The sequence below is a fragment of the Chiloscyllium plagiosum genome, chromosome 17 (assembly GCF_004010195.1).
Source record: "Chiloscyllium plagiosum isolate BGI_BamShark_2017 chromosome 17, ASM401019v2, whole genome shotgun sequence".
NCBI lineage: Eukaryota > Metazoa > Chordata > Chondrichthyes > Orectolobiformes > Hemiscylliidae > Chiloscyllium > Chiloscyllium plagiosum.
Window position 1 is genome coordinate 59,830,433 of NC_057726.1, and position 14,967 is coordinate 59,845,399.

Here is a 14,967-nt window from a genome sequence, read left to right on the forward strand (position 1 = left end):
GGTGAACAGGTATGTGGATGAGGGCAATGCATTTGACCTAGCCTACTTGAACTTCAGCAAGGCTTTTATAAGGTTTCATGTGTAAGACTGATGGGGAGGGTATGAGCCTGTGGGATTCAAGAAACATTGGCAAATTGGATCCAGAATTGACTGAATGGCAGGAAACAGATGGTTATGGACGTGGGGTACTTCTGTGTCGAGAAGCCTCTGTCCTGCACAGATTGAAGTTATTACTGCTATGTATGAATAATATAGGCTTGAATGTAGGAGGGCTGATCAGTAAGTTCACAGATAATATCAAATTTGGTGGTGTGGTAAATGGAGCGTTATCTTAGCTTACAAAAGGATGTAGATCAGCTAATCAATAGCAAATGGAATTTAATCTGGATAAGTGTGAGGTGATGCATTTGGGCAGAACAAGCAAAGCGAGGGAATACATAAAGAGCATTTGGACCCTGGTGAACACAGAATCAGAGAAAACTTGGTTTACATTCTAACAGTCCCTTAAGGTGGCAAGACAGGTAGATAAAGTGGTTAAGAAAGTATATGGGATCCATGCCTTTATTAGCCAAGGCATATAGCTTATGATCAGGATAGTTATGCTGTGACTGTCTGAAACGTTGGTCAAGCCACAGCTAGAATATTGTGTAATCTGGAATCAACATTATGGGAAGGATGGTTTGGCACTGTAGAAGGTGGTCAGGCGATTTACCAGGATATTGCTTGGAACAAAGAGTTTTAGTTATGAAGATAAATTAGATAGGTTGGGGTTGTTTCCCTTGAAGGGGAGGCATGATTGAAATATATAAAATTATAGGGGCATAGGTAGGGTAGACAGGAAGAGAGTTATCTCTTTGATGGAGGGTTCAATCACCATGTCCACATAGTTTTAAGGAAAGGGGCAGGAGGGTTCAAGGTGACGTGAGGAAAAACGTTTGCAACCAGAGATTAGTGGTAATCTGAAATCACTGCCTGTAAGGGTAGTAGAGGCAGAAACACTTATAACATTGAAGAGATGTTTAGATGTTTGGTTATAATACAAGGCAACAGGCCCACCACTGAAAAATGAGATCAGAATAGTTAGCTTGTTTCAGACTGAAGCAAACTTGATGGGCCGAATGGCCTTTTTCTGTGCTGTAGATCTCTATGACAAAATGACTAATTATTCCAGATAGTTGAAGTACTGCACTGTTTCTCTGTATTTTTGATGAGGACATTCTAGATTCACGTTGGTAGATTTTTGGCACAAAAAGCATCAAGAAATATGAAGTTCCAGCAGGAATAAAGTATGATGTAGAAGTTTGGTCATAACCTATTTGAAAAGCAGACCAGGCTACTGATGTATCTGCTTCTTTATTTCTTGCTTCCTTGTACTCCAAACTCTGTCAAACCCTCATGTTTTAACATTAACAGGAGTTGCTATATATTTTGTAGGTTTCAATGGCAGGGCAAGCGCAGCAGGTCAGGCAGCATCCAAGGAACAGGAGAATCGACGTTTCGGGCATAAGCCCTTCTTCAGGAGCCCTTTTCTGAAGAAGGGCTTATGCCCGAAACGTCGATTCTCCTGTTCCTTGGATGCTGCCTGACCTGCTGCGCTTTTTCAGCAACACATGTTCAGCTCTGATCTCCAGCATCTGCAGCCCTCACTTTCTCCTCAATGGCAGGGCAGATTAGATGGGGAACTGCTCATCTTCACTGTATTTTCGTTTTTGTGATGTTATTCTACTGATCTGAATCCTGTGCTGCTTGGATTGGTTTATCATAGTTACATTTAACATTATTCAAAGCTATTAATAAGCAGATGAGACTCTGTTCCATCTCCCACACTACTTTATTGATCCATCTTTAACTGTGTGTGTTTTTTCACAGCCTGACTCATTACAGCACAATACATGATGTTCAGACTCTTGCCATGCTATGCAGCGTGTTTGAGGCCCAGTCCAGGCCTCAGGACTATGGCAGCATAGGACAGCAGGTCCACCAACGCACTTCTCCTTTTTTGCATTCTGTAAGTGTGTGTTTCCTGTCAGCTGGTCTGGAGTATATGCCATATACAGCTCCTTCCTTTAATTGCACTTTATAGTTATAATTAGATACTTTTGAAGCCAGTGCTATAGCTGCTTGCTGCTAGTCATGGTAGTTTGAGTAGGCATAGCCCCAGTAAAAATCTCATGCCTATCAAATGGACTGTAAAGACAACAAGAAGCCAGTGGGTAATTACAATTGATCTTAGCCTTAGTGTTGATGATGCTATGCTTGTGTTGTGCCTTTCTTGGGTCTGACCTTTTTTAAGCAAGCTCTGGGTTTAGAGCGGTGATGGAAATAATATATTGGACAACTCAAATGTTTCCATTCCATCAAACACATCAAGACTGTACATTTGCCCTCAGATAAGTGGATCCAAGTCGCCCAAAACTATCCTTAAAGAGCGGGGGTTAAACTTTCCCATTGAACAATGAACGTTCACCATTCATCGCTTATTGGATGTATTGGTTCGCATGGTCACAAGGGAATAAGGTTTTGTTTGTTTTGAGGTAGCGACGAGATTAATTCTGATGATGGTAGTGAGACGTCAAGTTTTGAATTGAGTGGACGAAGGGTTGAATTGCAAAATATTTTTGTTTGTGGCAAGTAAGGAGTTAATTTTCTGTTTGAGAGGCAGATATATTCTATATATTATTGTCTTTGGCCTGAGTTCAAATTCTGATCAGATATGTGAACATGTGTACTCCATTAGCAGCAGTGTTTTCTTAGCCCTGTTCTGAACAGTATTTAAAGATTTTTTTTGTTCTCTTAGTCAGGTTATGCCTCTTCAGGATCCTACTCGAGCACATCTGAAACCACTGTCTGGTCTGCTGGATGGAACATAGGTAAAGCAATCCGAGAAAAATGGAGCAGTATGAACAGATGGTTTGCAGTAGAAATGTTCTGACTTCTGGCAGTAGTTAGAATGGGTGGAACAGGTTACACCAGGAGACAATCAAAACTACTATCAGCAGCTGGTTTCTGCAAATGGAGAGCAAAAAAATAAATTAAGACACAACTCTCTTACAGTACACCAGCATAATCTCCACAAGACTGTGCTTTATCATACAGTTTATCATATTGTAATCTCTCTCCACTATTTTCTGTTCTGGACGACCGTACATTGGAGTGATTTCAGCAATATCTAGTTGATCCGACAGTACATAGTGTAATAAGTATAACACTGTTGTGTCCTATAGTACAGCATAATGTAAAACCCACTCCATCCTTTGTGTAGATGTCATCTTTGTTTTTTCAGTATTATCTGGATATTTGGAATTGTGGGCCATTGTAACCAGTAAGTGGGACAGCACAAGTGAGTTATTTTCACAACGTCACTGGAGTAATGATATTTTCTGAATTTTGGAGGGTTAGAAGGCTGTATTTAGATGATGTTAATTGCATGGTTTGTTTTCATCTGAATGCAAAGAGTTTGGTTTTCAACCTGTAACCAAGTCCAGCCCAGTTTTCACTGTGCATACTGAACCTAACGTCTTTAGCTATGGTCGTGTTCTTAAGCTTGGTCTTACATTGTTGTGTCTGTTTTTGTACCAACTCATTGAGTGTTCTGTTGGGATGAAACAACATGATGAAAGTTTAAATCACAGCAGAGCTCTCGTGTTTGTCTGTATACCATTGCAAGACTGGTAATGATCCTGAGGGGGTTATGCTGCAGTGGCCTCAGATAATGTATAATTAACATACTAACACTTTTTTTTTCAGTGGGCCGGGAACCAGAACATCTTAATTCTTGGTGTTACGAATCACCAGATGATTATCGGTATGGAAATCACATTTACACTGATCCTAAAGAACGTGAGAAGGAGCAGCATGAAAGGAATAAAAAGTGAGTGAGTATAATTTACCTGTTTTCATATAATATTTAACCAAGACTGAAAAATATACAGTAGCCAACTGTTGAAGCTTGTTTTAGTCTTTGTTCTTTGAAAAAAATGTCTTCTCTCCCTCCTGTCGGACTTGATTTACTGAGATCCATTGACACACTCCTCACTCCTTTATATCTTATTCAAATGACCATAGTTTGTTGTGAAACCCATTTTACTGTGAAAGGCATCTTGCCCTTGTACTCTCATGGGGTGTACTTTCAGGAGCAGTTGTTGGGCATTGATCAGTTACGGACTCCTTGGTTAAATATTACTTCCCCTTTAAATGGCATTTCTGAGACTAATCATATCACGCCTGTTGGTGAAAACTAGTTCATACAAACCAAGAATTAAATATGATTCCACGTAGATCTATGTAGTTCAACTGCTTACTGAGGTAAATGAGCTGAATCATCAAGAGAGCCTTTAGTGTTGTGACTTTCTTGGGGTCGAGGAAGGAAGGCAGAAAGATTAGAGGTCTGGATAGTGTGCTATAGAGTCAGAGAGTGCTACAGCACAGAGACAGGCCTTTTGTCCCAAACTGGTCCAAGGTGACCAAAATATCCGTCTGAGCTAACCCAATTTCTCTGCATTTGGACCAGATCATTCTAATCTTTTTCTATCCATGTATTTGTCCAAATGCCTTTTAATGTTGTTAATGTACCAGCCTCAACCACTTCTGCTGGCAGCTCATTCCATATGCGTACCACCCTCCATGTAAAATATTGCACTTCAGATTCCCATTTATTCTTTCACCTATAACCTTAAACTGATGCCCTCTCGTCTTCAATTCCCCAACCCTGGGAAAAGGACTGAGTGCGTTCACCCTATCCATGCCTCTCATGATCTTATGCACCTGTATAAGGTTCCCCCTCAGTCTCCTACGCTCTAAAGAAAAAGGTCCTAGCTTGTCCAACCTCTCCTTATAACTCAGATCATTGAGTCCAGGCAACATCCTTGTAAATTTCTTCTACACTCTTTCCAGTTTAATAACATCCTTCTTACAGCAAGGTGACCAAAATTGAACACAATACTTCAAGTACGACCTCACCAACGTCCTGTACAACTTAAACATAACTTGCCAGCTTCTATACTCAGTGACCTGACTGATGAAGGCCAGTGTGCCAAAAGCCTCATGAAACTCCTACCTTGACTTGACTTTGCAAAATGCAAACCCTCTCACTTACCCAAATTAAACTCCATTTGCCATTTCTCAGCCCACCTCCCCAGCTGATCAAGGTCCTACTGTAATTTCTGATGACCTTCCTCACTGTTGTCAATACTGCCAATTTTAGTGTCATCAGCGAACTTACTTACCATGCCTTGTGCATTCTCATCCAAATCACTGATATCAATAACAGTTATGGGCCTCGCACTGACCCCTGAGGCACACCACTAATCACAGGTCTCTGGTCTGACAAGCATCCAATTTGCCAACTTATCCTGGATTCCATGCTATCTAACTTTCCAGAGCAGCCTAACATGTGGAACCTGATCAAAGGCCTTACTAAAATCCATATAGAATACGTCTACTGCCCTGCCCTCGTCAACCTCCCTGGTCATTTCAGCAAAGAATTCTAACAAATTTGTGAGACATGATCTCCCATTCACAAAGTTGCTGACTACTCCTAATTAAATCTTGTCTTTCCAAATGGATGTATGTCTTATCCCTCAAATCTTCTCAAGTAACTTAGCCACCACAGATGGTAAGCTTACTGGTCTGAAGTTCCCAGGCTTTTCTTTGCAGCCCTTCTTGAATTTGCTACCCTCCAGTCTTTTGGAACCTTACCCATGGCAACCATGATTAAAAAATATCAGCCAGGGTCCCTCCTATTTCTTTGGCCTCTTGATGCATTCTTAGATATATCTGGTCAGGACCAAGAGATTTATCCACCTTCATACATTCTAATGTATCCAACACCACTTCAACTGTGATATGGACTGACCCCAAGACATCACCACTAACTTCCCCAAGTTCCCAAGTCTTTATATCTTTCTCCATGGAGATCAGAGTCAAAAAATGTGGTGCTGGAAAAGCACAGCCAGTCAGGCAGCATCCAAGGAGCAGGACAATCGACGTTTCGAGCATAAGCTCTTCACGTTCCTGATGAAGAGCTTATGCTCAAAATGTCGACACTCCTCCTTGGATGCTGCCTGACTGGCCGTGCTTTTCCAGCACCACGTTTTTTGACCTGCAAGCTCCTGTCTAATTCTATCAAAATTTGCCTTGCCCTAAATTAGAACTTAAACCTGTGGACCAGTTTTGTCCCATTCCATAACTATTTTTAATTAATAGAACTCTGGTCACTGGTCCCAAAGTGTTCCTCCACTGTCACCTCTGTCACCTGTCCTGCCCTATTTCCCAAGAACAGGTTGAGTTTTGCCCCTTCCCGAATAGGACCCTGTGTATACTGCTCGAGGAAACTTTCCTGAACAAATTCTCCCCATTCAAGCCCTTGACACTTGAAGACCGGAGCACTCACTGCGCATGTGCAGAATGACACACAAACCTCAGCACTGACATCGCGCACACGCAGGATGGCACAAAGTCTGGCGTTGACATCATGTATGCGCAGGCACTGAAGCATGCGCAAAACGGCGCGAAGATTTCGACGTCCACCTTGGTCCATGAGCAGAATGAAGTGCGTGAACCAATCCCCGCTGAAATCGCACTGTTGCCAACTGAGATAAGCATTTCCCAAAATATCGTTCCCTCATTCTTCAGCAACGTTGTAGCCAAATTGCGCTATCAAAATGCATGTTCTACCAGAACTACCTGCCCATAGTGCAGAAAGATACAATCAGCAAAAGTGAAGAAACTGAGAAACTGTGATCAAAGTATTTCACTGGATGAAAGGTTGCCCTCTCATTTCTCATGCGAAGATAATATTGTTTGTGCATATTTTGAATTTGTGATTTAACTTCAGATTCCTCAATTACCAGGCTACTTGATCCAGCCAATATGCTGCAATACGATGACTTTAAGAAGTGTTACGGGGAGATCCTGTATCGCTGGGGTCTGCGAGAGAAGAGAGCAGAAGTGTTGAAGTTTGTTTCCTGCCCTCCAGACCCTCACAAGGGGATTGGTAAGTTTAGAAATCTTCCTTTGTGCTATGTATGACTGCAACCAGCAGAGTCTTCCCATTGACTCTAATTTTACTCAGGCTCCTTGATGTCAATGATGCAGCTCCCATTTCTTTAGTTGCCTCATAATTGAGTAAAAAAATGGTGTAATTCTCAATTTAAGTCCAATTACATTTTTTGTCTGCTTTCTCCTTCAGAATTTGGTGTGTACTGCTGTCACTGCCGCAGTGAAGTCCGAGGGACGCAGTGTGCTATTTGCAAAGGATTCACCTTCCAGTGTGCTATCTGCCATGTTGCTGTTCGCGGATCTGCCAACTTTTGTCTTACCTGTGGGCATGGTGGCCACACTAGTCACATGATGGAATGGTTCAGGACCCAGGAAGTGTGTCCCACAGGCTGTGGCTGCCATTGCCTACTAGAGAGCACATTTTAAAAGAAATCTGCTACTGCTGCTCGTAATAAGAGGCCTTGAATAGTGTTCCAAGATATTCTGTCTGTCTATTCTTAACTGAAATTGTGACTGTCTATTGATCAGAGATGTGAAAAATTTAATCAATGAATGAACCTTAAGACTGGAATTTTATTCTTTGAGGCACCAGGATAAAAGTTCAGACTTCTACAATATCTGAATTCTGCTTCAAGGAATGGAGGGAGCATGATTTGCACATTCTCCAGTACAGCAACAATGAATTTTCAAGTTGAAAAGCAAGACTTATTTACTAGTGCATATTTTAAAATGGACTGAAATGGGAATTTGTTTACTTGTGAACAGTTATCATCGTCCAGCTGATGATGGTCATCGCTGTCCAGCTGTTGATGGTGATCCTACATACTTGTCATGTACGAGTGAATATACTTCAGACTTGAAGTGACCACAATCCACAAAGCCGTGATTGGTAAGTCAGGCCTATTTAGCGGAAGTATTATGCTCCCTCAGAGGTTTGTGCAGTTATCCCCAGTTTCACAGCTTGCTGCTAGTCCATTTCCACAATGCATGCGCAGTATTTATCTTGACTTAAATTGCACAGTCAGACTAATTTAATTCAATAAGGTACTCATGCATCCTTGGTTTACTGCTGCCTTCACTCTTGGAAGTGGACTAAATATCAGCTCAGACTAACTGTTCTGTCTACTTAGTATCAGACTCGAAACATGTGGGCAGCTTAGAATGCATATGCAATAGGGGGTTCTCTCTGAAACTTGGGGCTTAAGCTGGATATATTAGACTCTTTCTGACTGCAGTCCCTAACCTGGGGCTGCTTGATATCTCTATTCCTAATGTCTTTCATCTTGAGCACAAAATAATAAAGTTGATTGGGCGGTTCTTGAATGGATTGACCACATCAAATACTATGCCATCTTTCATCATCTTTAAGATCATGTGAATGGGCCCTTTAGATAAATTGGCAGGTTTTGTCAGAGGTTAAGGAATTGCCCAGCAAATGATTGGATGGTGGAAGTGAACTAAATTGTGAGCATAGGTACTAACCATAGTACTGACACATGACTTACCGTTTGCTACCATTAATGCGACTGGGCTTGCTTGATTTTGCAAGACATGAAGCACTTGCATTGTAATTTCTACTGCTTTAAACAATGACTGGAAGTATTTTAGCCATGTTAGCTATACAGAACTCCAAATTCAAGCATTTCGTCTGCAGTAACAGCCATTCTTCAGGCTAATTTTGGGAGAAACACTGTTTCTGTTTATTTTCAATTGGACTTCAGTGAAAGCCACTGCACATATTGTCTGAAAACATTGATCCTCTCAGAAGCATTCGAGACTCCTCCCAAGAAGAGGGTGCAGTGGGTTTCCTTTTTTTTAACTTTGCTACAGTATCTATGCGACTGACATTTTTAGCTAAACATCAATCGTTCTTTTTGGCTGTAAAATGAATAGCAAATCCATTATATATCTTTATTCAAGGAACTACCTGGCTGTCTGCATAATGGTCGAGTTAAAAAGAAAATAAACCCGTGGGTCATAAAATCCTGCAACCCCTTGAAACAACATTACAAACTGGAACTATTATATGTGTCACTTTAAGTATTTCAGCCATTTGCACATGTTGGTTTTTTTGTTATATATACATAGTTTTCCTAACTCTTTCCCACCTTCCTTCTAATTTGGTACTTTGTCGTTAGGTCACACAAGGTCCAGAATTATTTATGTTGCATGATTATTACCTAATTTTGTATCTGTGAAATTAGCAGATTGCTGTAATGTTTGGTGACCACTCTGTTTTTACAGTGTGGGAAATTAAATGGAAAAGTAAGACGTACATCAGAATTGTGTTTCCAGAGGTGGCACGTGTGAAGGCAGAAAAGCAACTTAATAAAATAAGAGGATGTTGTATCTGAAATCAGCTGCCATCCCATTTCCACTGGGGTGGGAAGGTCCATCATCAACTTCTTGAAATCTTTGAGTACCTGATTGAGGGACTGGACATAAGACAGAAGTTTCCACCCAGTGTCGACCCTTTCCCACATTACTGAAGCTCTTGACCATTCTCCCTGTGACTGTTAAGCCCAGAACTACTCCTACAAATCACTTACATCCTAGTCCTTTTTGATCCTGAATGTCCTACCATTCATAGTTACAACACTCTCTGTGGTGGATGGTACGGATGTTGAATGCGAGAGCTGACAGTCTCTAACTGGTCAGCAGCTCTCATCTGGTGGGACTTTGACACCAGTGATTAAATGCCAAGGTAGCTCTGCCAGTGGTCTCAGATGTTCTCATTTACATTAAATAGCAGAACAGATGTCAAGCTAGCTAATGGGAGCCCCACACCACAACAAGATTTGATCTGGGTTTATGCATATCTGCGCCATCCCTGAAGTTTCCACATATGCCTCTGATCTCTCATTGTCCATAACAGCCCTACTGTCCCACAGTAAACTTTGTTGCAATTGTTCCTTGAAGTCTGGTGTTCTCACTGAGCCTGCCGCCTCTACTGTGAAACTTGAGTATTTAATGTCCCTGAAATGCTCCTCCCTGTGTGACTAGGCAGTTATCTCTAAATCTCCCAATGCCCCAGGCCTCTTGCACTGTTGCCCCTGAATCCCAGTTATTTCCCCAGGCATCCTGCAGTCTGGTTTCCATACAGCTTGTTTTTCTCCTGGTACCTGCTGATCTGCAAATTATATAAAATTTTAAGTTTAATTATTTGTGTACATTTTAGCTCTTCCTTCCAGAAACCTGACCATAAATCTTGTAAATCTGGTTAAAAATCCATGGTATAGAGAGGCAATAACACTTGTGTCTTTAGGATGTTGCTTTCCTATCGGTCATGAGGTGCCAGTTAGTTCAAATTGAAACTAAAAGCTGAATTGAATTTGTGCTAATTCCGTTAATTATAAAGGAAGAATCCATGGCACAGGAAGAGCAAGAGCAATCTGACCATTTCATTAATGTCAGGAAGAGGAAGAACAATACTTTTTCAGGAAACTTGAAACCGGAGGGAATATTAGTTTGTCTTCGCGAACATTATTTTTTATGTTGCCTATAATTTTTCATTCTGTCCCTTGAATAGTTGAATAAGCAGCAGGCCTGCTCATCAGTGGTTGGGGAGTTAATTCCATCTTCCATTCCAAAGTTATTACAGTTGCCAGCTTTGTTTATTCTTAACATATGGCCAAGTGCCTCCAATACTGTGGTCCCGACATTCCTGCTATTGATCATCTGACACACGTTCCATTCCCTCACAAATTAGAATATGATCAGATTTCTCCTTGTCTGATTGATTCCTGACTGTCAGATAGCCTTTTGTCTAGCCATCTTTATTATCCTGAATTAATAAGTGTTCCAGGTAATTTCAAAAAGGTCACTTTTTTTTTTAATGCCCTGCATGACTTTTCTGTTTGGTTTTCAGCAGTATCCTGGAAATTAATCTTTAATTCCTTGTGAATCTCGGATGATTTTGGATGTTTAACAACCCCACAAGCCACACATTTTGATCATGTATCATCTTGGTGTTTTTATTTTGACTTGCATGTTCCCGAGGTGCTCCTTCACATTTGCGCTGTGTTGCATTCAGTATAATAGAATGCATGTACAACCATTCATTAAGAATTTACTTAATGAGTGGATCATTAACTTTTAAATGTTAACACTGCTCCGTTTCGGCTGAAGATCCTGTATTTTGAAGCTGCTGAGTCCGAGAGCTTCAACTCTGATTTGTAATTAAGTTGTAAATTGTGTACAAAGAGGATGTTGTACATACTGTTCAAAGTAAATGTTTGTCTGTGTAAAAATCTGAGATTTTGCTTTGGTAACTGGCATTTGACAACCTGACAGTCTATTTTGATGGTAATTTGAGTTCACTTTTTTCTCTTGTCCATATCCTTGGATACTCTTACCTGAAAATATCAATCAGTTGCAGTCTTGAAAAATACAACTCATCCACAATCTACTCGGAACCATGAAGATGCCTTTTGGAGGCAGAGCTTGGCAGAGGTGTTAAGTGAGTAATTTGCATCCCTCTTTACTGAAAAAGAGGATGCTGTTAAAGTCATGGTGAAAAAATAGTTTAAAAAAATCTGACAAACATAAGAGCTGCCAGCGTCCAAGTTCCTAACTCTTCTCCGTCCCACGTGAGGATTCAGGTTTTTAAAAAGAACCCTTGGAAATTAACAATTTGACTTTATCCTAATAAGCATTATAATTCAAAATATTACGACTTTGCTATTTGACAATGAAGAATGTATGAACTACATCATTGGCACGGAGCTCTTTTTATGTGGAATATTAATTAGTGGGAGAAATCCTCATGCCTCAGGTTATTACTTTATGATATCTCTTTACCCTGTGAGTTAAATTAAGAGATAAATTAAAGTGTCAGGACTCTGCTGTTTGTTTATTTTAGAATTCTTTTCATCATTTATATAAATAATTTGGATGTGAATATGGGAGGCATGGTTAGTAAGTTTGCCAATGAATCCAAAATAGGTGGTGTAGTGGACAGTGAATAAGATTATCTCAAAGTACAACAGGACCTTGATCACATAGTTCGAGTGGTAGATAGAATTATTTAAGATAAATGTGAGGTGTTGCATTTTGGTAAGGCAAACCAGGGCAGGACTTGTATAGGGCCCTGGGGAGTGTTTCTGAACAAAGAGACCTCTGGGTAGAGGTGCATAATTGCTTGAAAGTGCAGTCACGGGTAGATAGCGTGGTGAAGAAGGCATTTGGCACTCTTGCCTTCATTGCTCAGACCATTTGAATATAGGAGTTGGGATGTCATGTTACATCCATACAGGACACTGGTGAGGCCACTTCTGGAATACTGTATACAGTTCTGGTTGTCCTTCTATAAGGAGGATCTTGTTAAACTTGAGAGAATACAGGAAAGATTTACAAGAATATTGCTGGATCTTGAGGGTTTGAGGTATAGGCAGTGGCTGAACAGGCTAGTGCTTTTTTAGATTAGATTACTCAGTGTGGAAACAGGCCCTTCAGCCCAACAAGTCCACACCGACTCGCCGAAGCGCAACCCACCCATACCCCTACATTTACCCCTTATTACCTAACACTAAGGGCAATTTAGCATGGCCAATTCACCTGACCTGCACATCTTTGGACTGTGGGAGGAAACCGGAGCACCCAGAGGAAACCCACGCAGACACGGGGAGAACGTGCAAACTCCACACAGTCAGTCGCCTGGGTCGGGAATTGAACCCGGGTCTCTGGCGCTGTGAGGCAGCAGTGCTAACCACTGTGCCACCGTGCCGCCCGCACTCCACTTTCTCTGGAGTGTCAGAGGCTGAGGGGTGACTTTATGGAGGTTTATAAAATCATGAGGGGTATGGAAAGAGTGAATAGCCAAGGTCTTTTTTCAATGATATGGGAGTCCAAAACTAGAGGGCATAGGTCAAAGGTGCAAGGGGAAAGGTTTAAAAAGGACCTGAGGGCTAACTTCTTCACACACAGAGTGGTGCATGAATGGAATGAGCTGCCAGGGGAAGTGGTGGAGGCAGACACAATTGCAGCATTTAAAAGGCATCTGGATGGGTATATGAATAGGAAGGGTTTAGAGGGATATGGGCCGGATGCTGGCAAATGGAACAAGGTCAGATTAGGATGTCTGGTCGATGCAGATGAGTTAGACTGAAGAGTCTGTTTCTGTCATGTATGAATCTATGACTCTATGATTCTATAAATCTTTGTCCATTTTCCCCATCCCAGTTCCAAGTGTGACTTGAAGTTCAATTTGCCTATCTTTGGTCCATTAACTCTTGAAAATCTTTTCTAATCCTAGGTGTTAAAGGTTGCAGTTGACTCAGGTGGTTTGGAACCCATAGTTTGAAAGTCACCCTTTTTCCCCTAAATCTGCTATATTTATCATGATATATCTTGCCTTATCCTAATGTGTTACTTTCTCAAAGAAATCTATCCAATGTAAATCTAATTATTTTTATATTCTTCTCTGGAACAGGGAACCTGTTCCACAAATTGGACATTCACTGAAATAAATATTGTTTCCGTTTTTGTGAATGCCCTCCACTTTCAAGCTTAGCCCAAACAGCCTGTCGTTATTTCTGAAGAAGATGACATCTTTGTCATGGTTTCCATTATATAATTCTTCAAAATTCTAAAAGAAACAATTATATCCCCCTCAACCATTCTTTACAATGAAAATGTATGTATTTACAGGATAACAATTCACTGAGAATCCTGTGTCACCTACACACTTGGTGAAGGGCTTTTGCCTGAACCATTATTCTCCTGCTCATTGGATGCTGCATGACCTGCTGTGCATTTCTAGCACCACACTCTCGACTCTAATCTCGAGCATCTGCAGTCCTCACGTTCACCTTTGGTAGTGTTGCAGAGCAGAGAGAACTAGAGTTTCTTTGAAGTTTGCATCACATGTTGACAGGATGGTTAAGAAGGCATTTTGCATGCTTGCCTTCATTGCTCAGACCTTTGAGTATAGGAGTTGGGACATAATGTTGAGGTTGTATAGGACATTATGAGGCTTCGTCTGGAGTACTGTGTGCAGTTCTGGTCTCCCTGTATTAGGAAGGATGTTATTAAGCTGGAGAGGGTTCAGAAAAAAATTTAACAGGATTTTGTTGGGAATGGAGGGTTTGAGTTATAAGGAGAGGCTGGGACATTTTTCACTGGAGCGTGGGAGGCTGAAAGGTAACCTTTTATAAAATCATGAAAGATATAGATAAGACAAATGGTAAGTGTATTTTCCCTGGGGTGGGGTGGGGGAATTATGACTAGGGGGCATATTTTGAAGGTGAGAGGACAAAGGTTTAAAAACAACATGGGGGATGACATTTTTTACAGAGTCGTTTGTGTGTGGAGTGAGCTTCCAGAGAAATCCAAAAAGTTTTTATAAATACGTTAAGGACAAAAGGGTAACTAGGGAGAAAATAGGGCCTCTCAAAGATCAGCAAGGCGGCCTTTGTGTGGAGCCGCAGAAAATGAGGGAAGTACTAAACGAGTATTTTGCATCAGTATTTACGGTGGAAAAGCATATAGACTGTAGGGAAACCTTGCAAAATGTCCAAATTACAGACGAGGAAGTGCTGGTTGCCTTGATATGCATAAAGGTGGATAAATCCCCAGGACCTGATCAGGTGTACCCTAGAGCTCTGTGGGAAGCTAGAGAAGTGATTGCTGGGCCTCTTGCTGAGATATTTGTATCATCGATAGTCGCAGGTGAGGTGCCTGAAGACTGGAGGTTGGCTAACGTGGTGCCACTGTTTAAGAAGGGCGATAAGGACAAGCCAAGTGGTGGGCAAATTGTTGGAAGGAATCCTGAGGGACAGGATGTACATGTATTTGGAAAGGCAAGGACTGATTAGGGATAGTCAGTATGGCTTTGTGCGTGAGAAGTCATGTCTCAAGGCGTTTGACAAGGTTCCCCATGGGAGATTGATTAGCAAGGTTAGATCTCACGGAATACAGGGAGAACTAGCCATGTGGATACAGAACTGGCTCAAAGGTAGAAGACAGAGG

General features: G+C 41.3%; 1 protein-coding gene across 8 annotated transcripts in view; it reads left to right on the plus strand.

Moving 5' to 3' along the window:
• Positions 1-11,249, plus strand: part of wdr59 (WD repeat domain 59) — an 87,388-nt gene extending 76,139 nt beyond the window's left edge. For 5 of the 8 annotated variants that reach the window (XM_043707243.1, XM_043707242.1, XM_043707246.1 and 2 more), the window contains 6 exons: positions 1,870-2,008; positions 2,798-2,870; positions 3,748-3,871; positions 6,852-6,994; positions 7,190-7,888; positions 10,868-11,249. In XM_043707243.1, coding sequence (XP_043563178.1) covers positions 1,870-2,008; positions 2,798-2,870; positions 3,748-3,871; positions 6,852-6,994; positions 7,190-7,425 — 715 coding nt within the window. In that variant the 3' untranslated portion in view covers positions 7,426-7,888; positions 10,868-11,249. Of the gene's footprint in view, positions 1-1,869; positions 2,009-2,797; positions 2,871-3,747; positions 3,876-6,835; positions 6,995-7,189; positions 7,889-10,867 lie in introns of those variants that run through there. The other 3 variants (XM_043707249.1, XM_043707248.1, XM_043707250.1) reach the window with 3 other exon arrangements.
• The last annotated feature ends 3,718 nt before the right edge of the window (positions 11,250-14,967 follow it).